The sequence below is a fragment of the Pholcus phalangioides genome, unplaced genomic scaffold (genome assembly GCF_987345545.1).
Source record: "Pholcus phalangioides strain wild (caught in Gottingen) unplaced genomic scaffold, Ppha-v1.0 ptg000009l_1, whole genome shotgun sequence".
Classification (NCBI taxonomy): domain Eukaryota; kingdom Metazoa; phylum Arthropoda; class Arachnida; order Araneae; family Pholcidae; genus Pholcus; species Pholcus phalangioides.
Window position 1 is genome coordinate 58,189,836 of NW_028301602.1, and position 15,487 is coordinate 58,205,322.

Genomic DNA, 15,487 nt, shown 5'->3' on the forward strand with positions numbered 1-15,487 from the left:
TGAGCATGACTAACTCAATTCTTAACACCTAAATTCCAGTTAGCAAGGCTAGAATGTTAGCCAAGATCACGGGTGCAACAATACTGGGGGTGGGGTGAAATTATTGTCACTTTGATGAGACCGGGGCTGTAACTAGGCTGGGGCAACCGAGACACATCCCCTGGACCCTCAAGCCAAATGGGGGTCACAAAAGTTTACTTTTGTTTTGCTTAAATAATAAGCCTTTCAAGAGCGGTCCTTGGGGGATCACTCTTTAAAGGTTTATTTAAGTTCATAATGTTTAATATTAAGTTCATAATGTTTTATAAAATAATTGAATTTTGCAGTGGTGGGGAAGGCAAAATCATGTTTGCCTCCACAAAAATCGTAACTATGGCCAGTGGGTCTTATTAAGAGCATTCTGAGTGCCCCGAGCAAAGTGGTTTTTCTGAAGTTCTCCACATGGCGAGACATGCTTACATTAGTGTACACAAATGGCGGGTGGAGATAAAACCCTCCCAGGGCCAAGATTATGGTGTATTTTTACAGTAACCGCGCTGTACGGCCATGTGGGCATTGTGCTGGACTATCATCACAAGGAATACTATCACATCAGACCCCATTGACTGCACAGTGTTGGTTTTCTACAGTTTTCCAACTTCAAGCAGTGAATACAAAATAGTCTACATTTGAAAAAATCTCTCCTCTGAGAGCAGGCAGACTTTCAACACGATTCTAACATAAATATAAAAATTCAAGCATTTGCCATGTTCACTTCAAGATATGGAAAACAGGTGACAGCAACAGCATGATACAAAACATAGTTCTAACAGCGTGAATGTGTTAGGGGCACACATATATAGCCTACATAGGCACACATAACATGTTTCTGCATGTACCTATTAGTTAGAAATTCCACAGAGGAATGTATATGAGGTGTATGTATGAATCAGTTAAGTAGTAGTAAAAACATGAACCCTCTCCCCCCTCTCTTGAGAAAATCCTGCTAAATCTACTGCATGTTTACTTTTAAAAATTTTAACCAGATCTTATTTTCATGAGGTCCCCAGACCATGTTCATTGATGTCATACCAACTTCATTTTCTGCTGTCACGATCTGGTAAACAATTACCTCCTCACAAGTGAATGCAATCACCTTATCCATTCACCACAAGTGCATATGCATATACAAGGAGGGGGGTGGCGATAACCCCTATGAATACCATTAATGATCCTATACAATCATCCAGGAAGAGACACAATGAAGAATTAAGTGGAGGGGGAAAGAAGTAGAAATTTTTTGGGAAACTGTCCTAGACAGTGGCATCAGAACTGAGGTGCTCGAGCGTCCCCCAGAATTGTCACAGAGTATTCTGAATATTCACACATAGGAGCATATTCTCAGAATCAATTCACAAATATCTAAACATACATAAGCTCCTACATAAAGTTCATAATGTCTAAAACACTTTGGACACGTTTGTGGCGTAGAAGGGTTCTAGCAGACAGATTTCTCCGAACAAAATATCTAGGAGCTATTGGTTAGACCATAATATAGTCAATTCTGAATGAATGGAAAAAAAAACAGTCATGTAGCAGCTGTGATAATGAGCTTCATTGTTTGCTATCTGTCATCAAACTAACACTATACATCTATTATTGGTTTAATACATATATTACTGTATGATCAGACATCAGAGTAATGCTTTATTTCAAGAAGAAATATTCCATCTTATATACATATATAAGATGGAATATTGTGGAATATCTTTTCAAAGTACAATTGAAAAGAAATGTTCACATCATACAGGAGCATAAATGGTACGGAGTGGGTGGTGGCTGCCATTCAAATTCCTTTGAATCACCATATACACCCTCACACAGTGAACCACACACCCTCTTGTTCGATGAGCATGCATCCACTTATGTGTGAGAGTCAAGCAAATCACTCAAAGGAAAACGCATATGATGTACTGAGTTGACACAAAACAGAGAGAGAGAGAGTTTAGCTGATCTTCCCCCCCTTCTGTAAATGAGACAGGACGATGGGGTGGGGGCGTCTGTGGTCTACTATAATACTTGTAGAGAAAGAGATCTATGACTTATCAATAGGGTCAGATGCCCACATGACAAACTACGGAAAAGTTTTTCCTTGTTTCTGGCATTTCTAGTGAAGGTGGCATTAGTATTTTATATTTTCATAAAGGGTGATCAATGACGTAAGCATCATTCAACCTCCTCCCCTTGTCATCAAAAGTCAGCAAATACAGACCCCCCCCCCCATCAATATTGATGTAATACTTGCATATTAAATGAGAAGTTTTATTTATAAAGTTGTAGGACCTTTACAGTAAAGTAAAGATGTAGGGCCATACTGTATGGTTCCTGTTGCAGAGAAGGTTGGTGGGGGGGGGGGGGAATTCACCTATCAAACCAAAAAAAAAAGAAAAAAAAGAAACTTTATTATCAGGGAAATATAAATGACCCATGTATGCCAGGCATAGCTGAATCAGCTTTTTCTTTGTTCCAATGAAGATAAGTCAAAAATGAATCAGATATAAGTTAGTCATTATAAACTCAATTTTTTTAATTAATTAATAAATATCCAAAGAAAAAAATGGTATCAAAAAAAAAACCAGGGTTACTTAAAATTCAAAGTAGTAGTTAGTAAAATAAAAAAAAATTTTTAATCAGATATAAATAACCAGATCTCACCATTAATGTTATAATTTGAGACCAGTCATGAAAAAAAAGACTAAATCCACTTAAAATACAGGGCACCCTGTAAGGCCTAGTAATGCCTTTATCTTGTCAATTGTTCCTTGTAGAGGTATGATTTTGGTTTTAAAAATGCCTTCAGGAACCACTCTGTACCAGTTTCAAGACTGAAAATATAGTGTCATATAAAAATTTAAAAAAATGACCGTCCAACTGTCTAATTTTCAATTTCAAGTTGTTGCCCTGTCTTGCCGGAGGCAAAAAAAAAAAATCCAATGTTTTTAACGACAACATTCGCTGAGATATTTTAATTCAAAATCAGAGAAAAGTTCAGAAAGACAAGCATAACTCCCTCATTGATGCTGTTCTTTTCCAACTTTTCTCAGATTTTTTAATTCGAACATTTCAGTGAACATAGCACTTAGAAACAAGATGTTTTTTGTTGGCCTCAAGAGAGATATGGTAACAACTCTCGAATTAGAAGATGGGGGAGGGGAAACCATATAAAAATTTAGAAAAAATCACATTAGAACTTACAGGACACCCTGTATAAAAAACAACAATTGAAGGGGAAAAAAAGACAAGTACATTTACAGTAATAAAATCCAGTTTTATTAGAGTTTTTGAATACTGAATACAAGGTATTATGACATCAGAAAGTAAAGATATCTTGTGCTATGCCATGTTGGCATTCATATAATCATTATGCACAGTTTTTGCCAGCTTGCTCAATGAGCACATGTTGTCAAAATTACTCAGGAAAAATCTAATATTAAAAAGTGTTGAGAAGAATATTGAATATCAGTGTATAGTTGACAAAAAATGTTGAAAGTGCACATTAATTTTTTTTTTTTGCCACAATTTACAGTTTAAAATTTTTTAAATGAATGATCGAAGTTAGGCGATAAAAATGTAATCACAGTGATTTACACATAAAAACATAGCAGGGCAAATACTATAACAGAAACTTGTTAAACATCCACATCAATGACATCAAGATGAAGGAAAAAAAATGAGTGATAAGATATAATAAAATGTTTAACATTCAAGATTATAGAAACGAGATGTATTTTCAAATCACGAGTTCAGATCATTAAAAAAAAAGACAACCTAAAAACAAAGAGTTCCCTCAGAAAATTCAATGAAACTGGGAGAAGATTGCACATGATAATACCAATGTGGCACTTATGTATCAAAGTGGCCTGCAAAATACCCTTGGCAAAAAAAATTCAATTCAACTTGAGAGAAACTTGCTGATATAATCATGACTTGACAAACACCACTTGACCATGGCGACTATAAAATGGGTATTGGTGCCTAAAATTTTCTGTAAATAATTGCTGAATTGGAATCTATGAATGATACAAAATTTTTCTGATTTCATGATAGTCTGTCTTAACACAGGAAAATGATATATAAAGTCCCGGAAAACCATCATTTAGCACCGTTTTTCCTTGAAATCATTCCTAAGAAATTTGGCTGGTGCCTAAATTTTTTTTTGATTTTCTCATGCCTAGATTTAATTACCTAAACAGTGTTCCATGGACCACTTATGTGCGTTAAGGTGTGTGCAAATGTGCTGTGAATGTCTCTAAACTATTTTCATTGCTTTCTTTATTGAAAATCAGATTAGATCTCTTATGTGAAGAATTTCATTTACAGGTATGAATTTCCTAAAATAAACACCTTATAACAGTTTAAAATCTATTTTTAAATTAAGCAGTGTTCAAACTGTGCATAGAGCCTCACTGAAAAAACAGGAGGTTCAGAGGAGTAGCTCAGTACAACACTCGCCAACAAGCTAATTTCTGTGGATCCTGCTCTTCTTCACGTGATAAACATCATGCAATTCTGTGTTAAAAATCACTTGTGCTGCATCAAGCTTCTCCTTCAAACCAGGGTGTGCCCTAGTTCTGATTACTACTACTCCATGCAGTTGGCATGAACTGGCTTTGCTTGTTAAATAATGTGAATGCTATACACCAAGCATTTTTTTATAGTAATTTATATTATTAGTTGGTGAAATGCCTCTTGTAGGCCACCCCTCTTTTATTGCCAAGTAATAATTTTTATTTTAAAAGCTTCAATAGGAACCCCCCCTCCCCCCCATTTTACAATCACCTCTTTTTCACGGTCAAATTCTTTTGCATCCCACAAGTGATTGCAAAATAGTGATTTTACTGTACATAGTTTTTTATATTTTCTTTCTTGCTTCATTTTTAATGCTTAATATATGCCTCAAAGAAGAAAATGCCAAAAACTGTGACATACATAGGTGAATTTCCAGAGTTGAAAAATCTGTATTTTGATGAAATATTTTGATGCCAAATAAAACATGTAATACAAATAAGAGAAAATTTGATATTTTTCATGTTGACCATGACCTATTTTCTATAAGCACATTTCTGTATCTTCCTGAAATTTTGGTTCTTCCCACTTTTTTTGTTATTAAAATTATCCTGTTTCTTCCCGTATTTGCAACAAAGCTTACTTAAATTTTTATTTTCCACTGAAATAAAGCAGATTCAGGGCTCCCACTCAAAAAATGAGAAAAACTAGGAAAATGCAGGACTAAAAAGTAGGATGGGGGAGGGTAACCCCCTTAGACAACATAATCATAGCATAATAGAAAAAAATCCCTAAAATTTTTCAAATTTTTTTTAAATTTTAAATTAAAAAAAAATATATTTAATTTTCAATTAACTTTTTTTTCCATAGCACTATTTCAGTATCCTATAAGATTGACTCAAGCCAAAGCAAAATGATAAATGACTTGGTTACAAAACCAATTTTTGGCCAAAACAGTGTACTAGCAACCATAGATAATTCTTTGCTGTCTCTCCTCATATATTACATTCTTTTTTGGAGTCTTCCAAAGAGCAGAGCTTGTCAACTTTCTTCGACAATGCACAGCAAATTTTGAAGACGTACATTTCTTAACAATGACGCTCCTTCGAGACTACTTTCAAAAGCACAGTGTGCAAAATGTGCAGATTACAAGATCCGATATAAATAAGGCAAGGTGAACCAGATAGTTTTACTGCGTTGTCCATAATTTTTTAAAGGGATTTGTTCACATTTTACTGTTCAATGCCAGTGTTGACAAATGAAGCACTTCCATTTCTAGCTCTTTGCTGAGCATTGTAAATATTGTTTATGCCTCTTCATGTCTTAAAAATACAGAAGACCACTGAATGCTATTGGGTAGCATCAGAATCATCAAACTTAGAATAGGCCTATGTATCCAACTTCTCTGAAATGCAAACTGTTGTTTCACCTATTTGCACCGTAATTTTGAATGATGAATGTTAGTTACTGTACAAGACCATGAAATAATAAATACAAAATTATTTTCCCATCCATACAGAAGTTTTTAGTGACTACTATACTTGTTGAACCCTCAAACTAAGCAAATGAAAAACTAATCAACCAAATGGTCCACATACACCCCCCCCCCCCCAAAATAACCTTAACAATGATAAAATTCCTGCTTTGGCAGAATCATTAATTGCATTCTTCAACATTTGTAATATTTGGCAATATATCAATGATTTCCTGCTCAATTAAAATCAATTACACAAATTTTGTCGATAGGATTTGGTAAAAAAAGTAGGAAAAGTAGGACAAAATCGAGAAAGTAGGACATTTTACCAAAAAGTAGGACGAGTGGGAGCCATGCAGATTATTAGTACTAAGAATATTCGCTGCATATTATTTGTTATATTAACTTTTTTTGTTCATGGAATTCATTCTGATCCATTGCGACGTGCAGTGGCACTTTGTTTCCCCGTCATTGGCAATTTTAGCAATAATTTGAAATTTTACTCAGTTTTGGTTTCATATTTGGCAACAGTTGGCGACATATTTTTCTCGAGAAAATACAATCACTGAAATTGCAAGGACTCTGACATTTTCTTTTTTAATTTTTGCCAAGCATAACTTGAGGATTTTTGTATGTGGATACAAAAATCTGGTGTCCAACCAGATGATTTTGATTGGACTAAAAAATCTGAAGGCTTCCATGTAAATCAAAAGCATTGCTGTATTTTACAGAACAATTCGTGTTGCTGAGAAACTATCTGGTAGTGTAGAAAACACCATTATGGGAATTTTTTACCGCAGAACTATCCATCAACTGCAGGATTGTTGCAAAACATTGATTCTGCTTTGGGGAATTTATTAGCATTGATCTAGTTTGTGTGTAACTATTTGTTTATATCGTGTTTCATGACTTTTATTATGGGTTTTTATTGTTTCATCAAAGGAATCACTTTAATATTTGCAGATTTCTGCCAAGGGTATTCCAGGACTGCTTTAGTACATAAATACCAATGCCAGAAATATAGGGTTCTTTTTCCCTCCTATAATAATATACAATGGCCTGAGGGCTGCAAGATGAAGTGACAGACATTTAATGATGGCCTTGGCTGATTATATGAGAGTTGAAATCATATTTGTCTCTGAAAACTTTGCCACACAAATTACATTTCCAAGGATGCGTTTCTGAATGAAGACTGCGGTGCAAGAAGTACAAGGTTTGATCTGGAAATGTTATCTCGCAGAAAGGACAAGTGTAAGAATCAACCTCCATATCTTTAACACCGATCTGAGTTTTTGAATCAGTACAACTTTCCATGGTAGAGGGAGCACCTGACCTAATGAAACCATCATTATGGCTGCATCTCGAACGATGACAAGCAGCATTCTGGTGAGATGTGTCGAGGAACGATTCTGTTATTGTCCCCTTATCTTTACATGATCTTTTATTACTGACGTGCGACATGCAATGCTGCATATCAGAATCCCCGCTGCGAGAATCTGAATGCCTTTCTCGTTTGCTAGAACTTGCACAATGCTTCTCCTGCAATCTTGTTTCAGAAGAATGGCACCGGCATACAGTACTTTTCGCAGATACAGCGGCATTAGATGCACTGCTGCATTTGATCTTCATTGTAGCGTAACACATTTTGCTGCGAGCTGAGCAAGAACCAGATTCATTGTTATTTTCACATCTGCTGCCTTCTGAAGGTAAAGAGCAACTTTGTGAGCGTGATTTATCGTGATAAGATGACACTCTTATTTTCACTGGCAAATCAGGTGTGGTCTGACAACAAGCAGCTTCATTACAGTTGAAGCTGGTTTCAACAATGTTGGCAGTGGATAAGTCCATTGTGCTAGTAGGCAGAGCACTGCCATTTTGGCTATTTTCTCCATGCATCTCTGAAGGTTCAGATTTCACAAAAGGTCCAGCTGAACCTACCACTAAATTCTGCGGGCTTTCATCATTATTAACACGAGTAGCAGTTGGACTTACTGTTGTGGTTGTTGATGATGCAAGCGAACTCACCCTGCAAATGTTAGTAGCTTCTCCCGTACATGGATCCAGATCTTGCTTCTTGCCAGATAATGTGCAAACTGCTGGTGTCGTCGTATGGAGCGATACAACTTGTGTCATGTCTGACGGACCAGGCATTGGATGAGTATTGTCACCACTGACAAGAGTGTATGGCTGAACATAATGGGATGGTACGAATGAGAAATTTCTGGAAACAGCACCGAAATCCATGGCATTAGCCTCTGATGACACCAAAGAGATTGGGGATTGATTACATTCACTAGTGTCAGAAGCATTAAATGAGCGCTTCAAGTAACATATCATCAAATGACTACGAAATGCATGAGGTGAAGCAGCTTTGAACCCGCAAAGCTTGCAGGTTTTAATTAACGTTGCAGCAGAATGCTCATTCGACAAATGCATTTTCAATTGCAGCCGTAGTTTGAAATGCTTTGGGCAGAAAGGACACCTGTAAGGCTTCTGTTTCGAATGCTGCCTAACGAGATGCTCCAGAAGTAATTCCTTTCGAGCAAATTCTTTAGAGCACAACCGACATTTGTATGGCCTATGACTCAGATGTAGCATTCTGTGACTTCGCATGCTGGAGAACACGTTAAATTTCATATTGCAGACATCGCACTGATACGACTTCCCGTCAACATGCTCGTACTCATGTTTTAAGTAAGCTTCCATATCTGTTGTTGTGAAACTACAGTGAGGATTTTTACAGGTTAAATCGGATTCCTCATCTGGAACATCAGGATCTGAAACATGGTTTGTTTCTGGGTCCAGAATCTCACCATGCATTATTTCCAAGTAATCAACGCTGGAGAAGGATTTGTTTGCTCGTGAGGCCTCACCTTCTTCCTCCTCCCCTGGTTCCTCATCATCCTCCTCTTCTGCAATTATGTTATTGGGTGCATTGAACAATCGTACTTCCCCATTTATCAACTCACCTGCGATATTGGAATTCACTGCGAAAGAATGACCCAACTCACGTGGTACAGAATCTGCCCTTGAGCTGGTTTGGCCACATGCATCATTATTTTGCAAATTGTGTACAATCTGCCCTTTCAAATCTGGTTTATTATCCATACCTAGGAAATAAATCAAAAGAAAAACAATTGTTAATACTTCGGAAGTAATTCATTCATCTTCTTTAAAATAAATGAATAAAATTTATCAGTTATGAAAAAAGTTGCCATGAATTTATATAAGGGTTCACATCCATTTTCATAAAAAAAAATTTTCCTTGACTTCTTCAGTAAAATTTTCAAAAAATTCCAGCTAATTTTTAAATTAAAAATTTGATATAAATTATAATTATACCATTAATTATAATTATGATATGATAATTATATATATTAATTATAATCATCACCGTATAGGCCTATTTGTTTTGTTTTTTCATACAAGCTTCATGCTTTTCAAATACACCTGATGGAAACCTTTTTTTTTTTTTTTTTTTTTGCAATATCACTGTCTGGGAAACATTACAGGTAACCATTGAAGTCATTATAGGATGAGTGGGACATCAATAATTTCAAATCTGCCCACAAGATTTCAGCTGTCACCATTTTCTTTATGACATAATTAGTCAAACATGTAGTTGGTTTTGCTGCATCACAATTTTCTGCAGTCAGCTCACGCTCTCGCATTAGTGCTAGAACCAAAAAGTTTAGTAATCAAGGGTTGCTTGCAAAACTACTCTGATTTTACATGCTTGGCATAGCTCGGAATAGCTTGTCTGTCTATTTTACTCAAATTGAATGTTTTGCTGTAAAACCAACACTGCACTTTATATGAGTAATTTTTTACTACTTCAATTAAAAGTTGGCCAGTTGAACTGTCGGTCCTTCACATGCAACAGCAAGAGTTGATGTATGGTATCTTGTCTCAAGAAGAGAGAACTGAGGAGAAGTATCTCCCTTCAAATGAGATTAGAGAGATATATAAAATGTGGTAATCTGTGCAAAAGTTTATAGGAAAGAACCACCAAAATAAAGCTGTAGCAATGTGTGCAAAGAATCTGTCCAACCGACCACACAATTTCCCATTTCTGAAAAATCCTAAAAAGGAAGCAAAATGCAAGTGTCTTTTTTCAAAGTCACACAAAAAGAATAAGCTTGCCAAAAACAGTGAGTCTGTAAAAAAAAAAACTGGGTCCTAAATGATACTCCTCCTTTTCTCTCGTTGTTTAGAGTAAGTTAATTTATAAACATTAATAAATAAACATTTTATTGCATCATTGATTATATTGATTGAATGCTGTAATTTTTATTTGAATGAATAATTGTGGAATAAGTTAACAGAGTTACCATTATCTGCTAAATGGAAGTTTGATTTGATGTATGAGTGATTTGTATAATGAGCACTTTCGGCGGAATGAATTAATTTCTTTAACCAAAGTTCCACTAGCTTTTCCTTGAAATCATAGTTGGGTTTTTGATGTCAAAAACCTAAATGAATGCTTTTGGATAACGTTTTGAACACAATAGGTATATAACACGAGGAAAAACTTACTTTTATGCATATTGTTTTTCTTTAAATGTTAATTTATTACAATAATTAAAACAAAATATCAATTATAATTTGAAATTTTTCAACGCATGAAGAGTCTAGAACAGATGATATGTGATTTTATGGTTCATTTCATCTGAACTTATTACTAGTGTTTAATTTACTAAGCAAAATAGATTTCAAAATATGTATGATAGGGCATCAGGATTAGGTTTTTGACCTCAGAAGCCTACTTAGTATTAAAAAATATAAAATTTATTGTCAATGTGCTGTCAAATAGTTTTTTTTAACCTGATAGCAGTGCTGTCTTAAGGCATGGGTCCACCCGGGCACGGCCCGGGGGCCTTATGAAAATGATATCTGGGTTAAGTTTTCGAGAAGTTGTTTGGTAGGGCCTCAGAAAAATCAATTGGCCCAGGGGCTCATGATACTCTTAAATCCTGCCTGATAGATATGTTAAATAAAAAAACACTTACTTTCAAGTAAATTAAAGGATTTTAGACAAAGAAAAATATTTATTTTGATATTTTGAACTTTCTGATCTGCATCTGTTAATATACTAATTAAACTAATTTATTCTCACCCTCACCTAAAAATTAGCTTAGGTTGTATAAATCCTGTGAGTTTAAAGAGTATTTTCAATCAAACCAGAGCTGGCAGGACTTGATATACCCAAGACATTGTTTTGCACGTTTAAATACAGCTTCAATTGGAAAACAATTACATTATGAATGTTAGTAAATATACCGTATCATAGTCACACTTGGTCATTCTTAATTTTTACTTTTACAATAAAAATAAGTTATAGGAGTTTCTTACGCATCATGTATACCAGCTAGCACTGCCAAACTGAAGGGCATTTTAGTCATATAATTTAGCATTTGATTGCTAGATATATTCTAATGTTATACATGGGTATTGTTGAAAATATATATATCTCGGTACTTATCTAGATAATTTACTATCACCCGAAATATGAACATCACACGTATGGCATAAAAGAAATTTTTAAACACCTATTTGTTATAAACAAAAAGCACAGCATTTGTTTACATCTATACACATATATAAGGTCAAAAATCTTGAATCGAAGAATATAAAATCATTCCATGGTTTTTCTTTCAGCGGCTATGCTCTATATAAATTGTATATTTTACAAGAAAAAAAAACATATATATTGCCCAAAATCATTCTGTAGAGAGTAGAAAATTATTTTACATATCATATTAATTATCCTTTGTATAACATAATCATTTTAAACATTACAAGCAATTAGCACGTTTATCTACAATGGGAATTTTAAAAATTGAAAAGCAATATTTGAGGTTTTTGACAGAGGGTTTTTCATGCGACAGCTTAACTTAAACCAGGGTTTAAACCGTGAAAAACTGTCACATGCTAAAAACCTGCCAGCCCTGCTTGAAACCACGAAATAATATTTGATAATTCAATGCATTAAAAAGATATTTAACCTGGACAATGAGAGATACATTCATACATTAATTTGCAATACAGCACCTCCTGAAGTAGAAAATGTAATTGTTATTCACACAAAGCAATAGTGATGTTGAAATAATATCCTAAACAGTAGAATATGTACTTGGTTTTTATTTTAAAACATATACATCAATAAACAAATTAAAATAAAGTAGAAAACTCTTTCGGAATGGTTTCATCAATGACACACAATACCGATCCCCCCTTAAGACTATGAGAAACAGTCAAGTTAATTATAATTAATGTAATCGATTTAATCGGTGTTTCAAACAAAAACAGTTTTGTTTTATTTGTTTCGAAAGATAATAATTGCTCAATGGCTACGATAGAAATGAACAGCGTTTGAAAAAGCGAAGCGCGGAAAAAAATTGTTGGCGTTTAATGGCCCCTTTGCCTCGAGCCAAACCTTGTTTTGAATACCGAAACAAAACATTAAAACGCATCTTTTTACGATTCAAACATTCAAAACGGAAGTGAATTAATTAAATACACATCACGTGGATAATATATTGCTTACTTTTCCATTAAAATACATCGATCATGGATGTAAAAACTACTCTGAAGCACTCTCGCCAAGAAACGACAACCATTTGTGTACTCCGTTATCTACCCAGTCACTTCGAGTTGTTTACTTCGATCATCAATCGTAGGCTTATATGCTGAGAGACTTTACCATTTATTGCTCATTTAATTCTTGCTTCGACGGTAGAAAACGTAAACTGTCAAATGGTGATATAATGATGAAATATCTGGTGCGCTAGTGAGAAACGGTCACTCAAGCTTTTTTTTTACTACGTTAGGGGCCGTTCAAGTATTACGTACATGGCCCCCACAAGGGGTAGGCTGACAAGGATCCAGCCCTGGGGCCCTGGACGATTTTCACCATTTTTTGTTTTTTACGCTTATTCATCATAAGGGGGCCCGTGGAAGTCTCGTCGGGGGCCCCCACAAAAGATCCCAGCCTTTGGGCCCTGTTTCAGGATGTGGGGGCCATGATCACATAAGTAAATTTTTAGCCATTGCTGACCCCCTCCCTTCCCTTGTCAGCAAAATTTCGTCATCAGCTCTGCCCCTCTGAATCCTAACGCATATTGGTGGGATCAAAGACGTACACAGGTGGGGGCATGGGAGGGCTCGTGCCCCCCTCCCCTCCGACGATCAAAAATTTATTTTTTTGAATGAAAAAAAAATATCTTTTTTAATTGAAATTTCGAAATAAAATACCTTTATATGTTATTATAATCAATTTCTGTTAATTTCAATGTTATTTGAAGGCTATGAACTCAAAATTTATCTTTATAATAAATTCATTGCGACCCACCCTCTAAACCATATAGGGATAAATCGCATAAAGGCCCTTGACCCGTGGACCAAATATGGCACTGGAGGTTATCTGATGTGGTCTGCCCCCCTCAAACCTAATTTTCTAAAAATGAACTAAGCAGCACATTTACAGATTGCTTAAGTGACGCGTGGTACAATTCCAGAGTAATTTAAGTGGCCCGTGGCATATTTTCAGATCACTTACATGACCCGGGACACAGTTCCAGAACATTTAAGCGATCCGTGACACATTTACACATTTAGAGATCCCTTGATAACATGTGACGTAGTTTTAGAGCACTTAAGCGGCCCCCAGTGCTGTTATACATCACTCAAGTTACCCGCGGCACATTCTCAGATTATTTAAGTGATCCACGGTATATAATTACGGATCACTTGAGTGATGAGTGGCACAGTTCCAGAGCGCTTAAGCTGCCCGGACACATTTCCAGATCACTTGGATCCGCGAAACATTTAGAGATCACTAAAGTGGTTGTGTAGGACACTTAACAATAGGGGTGGGGTGAATGTTACTTCAAGTGCCTACAAACTATACAAAGGTTTTTCTTGTTTTTTGGCGCACCGAGTAAGATGCCATGAAGAATATTTCATATTTTCATAAAGGGTGGTTGATGACGTAAGCATAATTCAAACCTCCCCCCGTCATCAAAAATCAGCAAATCGGAAACCCACTCCCCCCCCCCCCCCCCATCGATGCTGAACGTAATACTTGAATGGCCCGTTAACTGGCAAGACCAATTCTGACAATACCTCCTAGATAGCTTAGACGCAGTATCTAAGAGGATCTAGGATTAGACATAGTATCTAGGAGGTATTCGTTCTGGACATTTTTATGATAGTTTGGTGGTAAAAATCGCCCCTTCTTCAGTTGGTGCCCTAAAACATCGGTCCGTTTCAGTTGGCGCCTTCTGCGGCTGGGTACGTCGCAGGATTCAAGACCCGGCCCTGTTAACTGATGGGATTTCAAACCCATGGGGGACCCTCCAGCGTGCGTCAAAGGTTGAGCCGACTGATCTAATGTAATTGCCATCATCATCATCATCATCATGTGCCGCCCCCCCCCCCCAGCAATTTTCGTGCCCTCCCTTAGACTTTCAAGTTTATCTCCACCCATGTTCTCGCCTACTAGCCTAACTGTTTAACCCACCAGTAAAGGGAGAAAATTCACTCGCAGAGTTCCTTGGATGGGATCTTTAGGGGACACGCAGGTCGAACTTTTTACATGCTTCCTCTCGGGCCATTTTATAAGAAATTTTAACTGGTGGACCATTCGGAAAAAAGGACACTCAAAGACATAGGTGTCCGCGGTGAGAAAGGGGGTACAAGCTCCCTATCACCCAAGCCGACAAAAAAAAATACTTTTGTAAAAAAATTGAAATGTCGAAACAAAATGTCCTTTATATGTCATTTCAATCAGTTTCTACGGATGATGAAGCTAACTTATGCAATATACATTTGACGTTCAATTTTACGAACCTGCCATTTACGAACTGCATGTTTTGGGTCGGGAAAAACTTTAAACGCTTTTTCCATTTACAAACGTTCAAGTTTATGAAATTTTTATACAAAAATGCTTTTTTGAAGGTTGATAACAAGAAATTTCTCTCGGCCCATTTACAGATCATCTGAAAGACCGACGGCACATTTACAGATCACTCAAGTGACTTGCAGCAAATTTCCAGATCACTTGATTGACCACGGTACAGTGATCATTTAATCAAGTGGTCCGTGATACGTTTTCGGATCAATAAAGTGGCCCGCACTCTCCTAAAAGTTGAACATCCTTGGAGTAGTCCTTGTTTTAGTAGGTCAGTTTGCGTATGAGAGTGTATGTAGTGTTATGGGAAACAGAACCTCGAGGCCAAATTTGGCCCGCAGGACTAGGTTGAGCATGTATTATGGTCTACTATTTTCTTCTTCATAGGCATGTCTGGACCCGTTTATAATCCCACCATCAGCTCTCATTGTTAGGCATAATGGATAACAATTTGATTCCGGTCGGGTCTGGAATTAATACAAATACAAATACCACGCCACAACAGGCAAATTGCCCAACGAGGTGGCTGACTTAAGAACATCATGGATCCCCGAGCC

At 36.3% G+C, this 15,487-nt stretch overlaps 1 protein-coding gene across 1 annotated transcript; it reads right to left on the reverse strand.

Annotated features, from left to right (window-relative positions):
• Positions 1–5,561: 5,561 nt before the first annotated feature.
• LOC149083384 (uncharacterized) lies at positions 5,562–12,675 on the reverse strand. The gene is made up of 2 exons (XM_089236656.1): positions 12,567–12,675; positions 5,562–9,129 (listed from the first exon to the last, which is right to left on the reverse strand). Exon 2 carries the CDS (start codon positions 9,125–9,127, stop codon positions 7,109–7,111), a length of 2,019 nt encoding a protein of 672 aa, XP_089092782.1. The 5' UTR covers positions 9,128–9,129; positions 12,567–12,675; the 3' UTR covers positions 5,562–7,108.
• Between the last annotated feature and the right edge of the window lie 2,812 nt (positions 12,676–15,487).